Raw genomic sequence first — 4648 nt, forward strand, 5'->3', positions numbered from 1 at the left:
ACAGGGCAAAGCTTTCTGGGTGGGACCTGTCCACAGGCATAGACCCAGAGCTGATCCAGCCCGATGAAACTTTTCTGGCTCAAAATAGTCCCTTCAAAAATAACCTTCAGGAAAAAAAAAATGATCAATTTATGAGCTTATAAGCTCTTTTAAAAGACAAAAAAAGCAAAAGAAGGATAATAGAGGGCAAGAACAGTTAAGATCTACTCCCTTAGCTAACTTAAGTATAAAATGTTACTAACTAGAGTCACCATGCTGCACATTAGATCCCCAGAACTTATTTATCCTGAGTAACTAAAACTTTGCACCCCTTAACCAACATCTTCTCATATCCCCCTATCCTCAGCCCCTGGTAACCACCATTCTACCTTCTGTCCCCTATGAATCTGACTACTCCAGGGACCTCACATAAGTGTAATCATACAATATTTGTCCTTTTGTGTCTGGTTTATTTTAACTTAGCATATTGTATTCAAGGTTCATTCCTGTTATAGCACGTGTCTGAAAATTAGATATACTTTATATGTAAATTGTTCAGCTGCCCAATGTATGCCTTTGGATATGTTTGTCACATAGTATATTTGGATTATTTTGATAAAATATTTTAAAATATATTGCATATATATTTTATTACTTTTTCCAACTTCATTGATATATAATTGACAAATAAAATTGTATCTATTTAAGGTGTACAATGTACATGGTAAAATCATATACATGGTGAAATGTATACTAGACCACAGTAAAGCCAATTAACATATCTATATCTACGTGTGTGTGTGGGGGGGTGAGAACAGTTAAGATCTACTCCCTTAGCTAACTTAAGTATAAAATGTTACTAACTAGAGTCACCATGCTGCACATTAGATCCCCAGAACTTATTCATCTGATAACTGAACATTTCTACCCTCGGACCAACATCTCCCCATTTCCCACTTGCCCCAGCCTCTGGTAACCACCATCCTACTCCTCTCTCTTTCTACGAGTTCAGTTTTTTAGATTCTTTGCCTGGCTTATTTCACTTAGCATAATGTCTTTCAGGTTCATCCTTGTTGTCACAAATGGGAGGATTTTCCTCTTTTTTTATTGCTGAAGAACATTCCATTGTGTTCGTGTGTATATATATACATATATACACACCCCTTTTTGGATGTTTATCCATCAATCCATTGCCAACAGACTTGGGTTATTTCCATGTTTTGGCTACCATGAATGATGCTGCAATGAGCAGGGGAGTGCGGACATATTTCAATCTTAACTGTCCCCATTTTACACAGGATCTTGTTAGTAAATGTCAAAAATCTATTGTCTGATATTATCGTGATGCTCTTAAGTACTGGTGAAGTAATGAGAGCTTTTCCTTCAATCCCAAGAGGCCAATGACTAGTTTGCCTTTAGTTTTTGGTCAATATTTTTGTACACCATCTGTTTCCTCCCTCAGCCGTCCTCATTTCTGAAGCTTCTTTGGCACAGTGGTTCTCAAAGTGTAATATGCAGGCGAGTCACCTGGGACATTAATTATTGCAATGTGGCTTTTGGTTCTGTGGGGCTGGGCTAAGGCCTGAGGCTCTGCCTTTTGAACAAGTTCCCAAGTGATGTCGATGCTCCAGTCCACGGAGGAGTTTGCTATAGCTGCAAAACGCTAGCAAAACCCGCTGGCCCTTGACAATTAAGTGCTTTTGAGATGCCACTGGGCTGGAGGCTCAGTAACTACATGTATTAAAATGGTACCTAAGAGTAAGGGCAACTTGATAATGAAAGAACACCTGAGTGAGCCTGCCTTTTGGGGAAAGCACTGACTGAAGAATACCAGCTGACAATCTTCACGAATTCCTATTGACTCATTCTCCAGAATATGCTAGGTATTCCTGCCGCTATTCCACCTGCCTGTACAAGTTATATCCTCCTGGACATTCATTCTAAAGTGGGATAAAAAGAAGTTATGAAGGCATTTGGGTGGGTGGGGGGCTCATGAACTTGGATTCTTTATTTATGAAAAAAACCTTTGTATTACAAATTTAAATTTGTAAAATACAAATGTAAAAGTATATGTAAAATGTTTCGAAGTGGTTTTAAATTTCAAAGGAAAACCTTTCTTATTTTAGAATATACATACACCCATCTTATGCACAAATACCTTAAATACTTTGGTGCAGAAAATAGCATAAATTTATATCCATTTTAATAATTCAAATCTATGTAAATTATTTCTTCACAGCAAAACTAATTATAAAATATTTACATGAAATATTCATTTTGGCATCAAAATATTAATATATGGATAAGTATATGTACCATATGTAATATGGCTACATTTCTATGTCATATCCCCTATATTAAGTTGATTCCAATCAAGCAAATGGAACAGGTTATCTTTGGACAAATGAGGTTACATTATTTGGAAAACTTCGAAGACACTATTTTTGTTCATAAAAACAGTTCCCTGTTTCTGCATTCACCTAAAGAAAATAGCAGAATGGTATTCAGACCTATTGAGTCGCAAAAGTACCGGATAAATAATCCATGCAACTTCAATAAAGGAAAAGAAACGGGAAAATATGTCGAAAATCAAATGCTAAAGTATCTACTAATACTCTGGGTGGGATTCAATTAAGAAAATGGATTGAAAGGAGGGGGACATAAAGAATGCCTTGCTACAAGAAAAAAAGGGAAGAAAAAAGCTAGGCTTCCAAAACTACAATGGGAAAGAAAGCAAACATACTTCCTTTCCATTCTTGAAATTAAGAATAATAGAAACTGTTAGAAAGATGAATTTCCCCAACAGAAAAGAACCAAATTGTCTCTAAAAAAAATTAACTAAAGCACAGAAAGGAATCTGACATACTAACATTAGGGAAAATAAATTGTCCTGGCATTGTTCTTTTTGAATGAAAGAGCCACTCAAAAGCTCCATTGAGATCAGGTTGGTTTGCAGATTATTGCCTTTAAAGGTAGGTGTTTGAGAAAGTAATGGGATTACTGTTTACAAACAGACCAGCAGGGGGTTTCTCCCTTACGTTCCCACTTTCTCTTCCCCACGTTCCTCTCCATTGCTCTTAATAAAATCCTTGCCTGTCAAAAGAAGCGTATTGGACAGAGATTTTCATTAACGAAGTAGCATGTATCTTATAATATTTTCCCTCTGCTCAACAAAATATCTCACTAAAATAAAACATTATCATAAAATAAATGTCAAAATTTTAATGTTGTTTTAAAAGCCACTTGTTTGTGATATAAAAACAGTATTCGTTTAGTTGAAATTCACGGTTTCTAAAGTGACGTGAGAATCTTAGTTGCTAAGTTACCTCACATGAGAACCATCACGTGGGTTGTAAATTAAATTATATTTTCTTTGAAATAGGACTGAGCTTGAATAGTAATGGGATCTCTTGTCATCACTCCTATCAAAGATTCTTCAGACAGGCCTGAAAGGAAGGAGTTGGGGCCTTTTTTTTTTTTGCCCTCCTGAACACCAGTCGTGACTGAAGCAATTTCTGGAGGCAATGGCAGCCTACCTCCTCTTTTTCCCTCTCCCCACAGGGTCCAAGATAATTGGATAATTGGTTAGAGACGGAAAAAAGGCACACATTCAATAAAGGTTAGCAACTCATACCATGTGCCTCCAACGGGAAAGTACAAATAGGTTCCCTCTTCACCCCATTTTCCTCTTTACCCAAAGCACCACACATTCACATGCACACACAACAGTAATCACAACTATTCACTTGTTAAACAAACAGATTTTGTGGTCTTAGCAACAAGCACCAACACAGTAAATTAACATAGAGACCCCTGAAGAAATAGTGCTAATAGTTTCAGAGCAAGAATACACATTCGTCTTATTTCACACATATTACCTTTACCTAAACAGACAAAGGCTATTTTAAATCCTACTAACAATCGTGAATTAGAGCACGTAAACGAATAAACCATTAATTCACTTACAGCAAGTTGCTGGGTCCTCGTCACTCTCATCAGAGCAGTCTTGTCGAGAGTCACAGACGGATTCTTGGGCAATGCACTGGCCACTGGCACAAGTGAATTCGTCTACAGGGCAAAGCTTTCTGGGTGGGACCTGTCCACAGGCATAGACCCAGAGCTGATCCAGCCCGATGAAACTTTTCTGGCTCAAAATAGTCCCTTCGAAAATAACCTTCAGGAAAAAAAAAATGATCAATTTATGAGCTTATAAGCTCTTTTAAAAGACAAAAAAAGCAAAAGAAGGATAATAGAGATCAAATAGTTATTGAGAAAATAACACTTGTTTAAAGAGCGACCAAATACAACACATAACAAAGTTCCTATTTGATAAGCCTGGCCCACGCTTGTAAGACTGATGGACACATTTGCTCCACTAAGACCTTCGAGAAACCACTCAAGATCAGACGAAATACAGTGTCCCACTTAACCATCGCCATCGACAATGTCCCTGACTGCAGACGCCTTACTTGGTCATGATCTTTACAATTCTCTCTTTTTCACTTTCAAGGAAAAGCATAAGTATCATCACTACTTATACAACAAAAGCTGTAACCGCATCTCATTTGTTTTTTAACTACTAAAATTGATATTTAGATACATGAAAATAATCAGGCAAATAGGAAGGTACACAATATAATAGAAATTTTAAAGAAATAAATATAAAAAT

General features: G+C 36.8%; 1 protein-coding gene across 1 annotated transcript in view; it reads right to left on the reverse strand.

The window, feature by feature from the left end:
• MALRD1 (MAM and LDL receptor class A domain containing 1) overlaps nt 1-4648 on the reverse strand; it is a 285192-nt gene that overhangs the window by 177489 nt on the left and 103055 nt on the right. Inside the window, exon 8 of the mRNA XM_012660894.1 lies at nt 3946-4153. Coding sequence (XP_012516348.1) covers nt 3946-4153 — 208 coding nt within the window. The remainder of the gene's footprint in view (nt 1-3945; nt 4154-4648) is intronic.

This window comes from Propithecus coquereli, unplaced genomic scaffold (assembly GCF_000956105.1).
Source record: "Propithecus coquereli isolate 6110/MARCELLA unplaced genomic scaffold, Pcoq_1.0 Scaffold69, whole genome shotgun sequence".
NCBI lineage: Eukaryota > Metazoa > Chordata > Mammalia > Primates > Indriidae > Propithecus > Propithecus coquereli.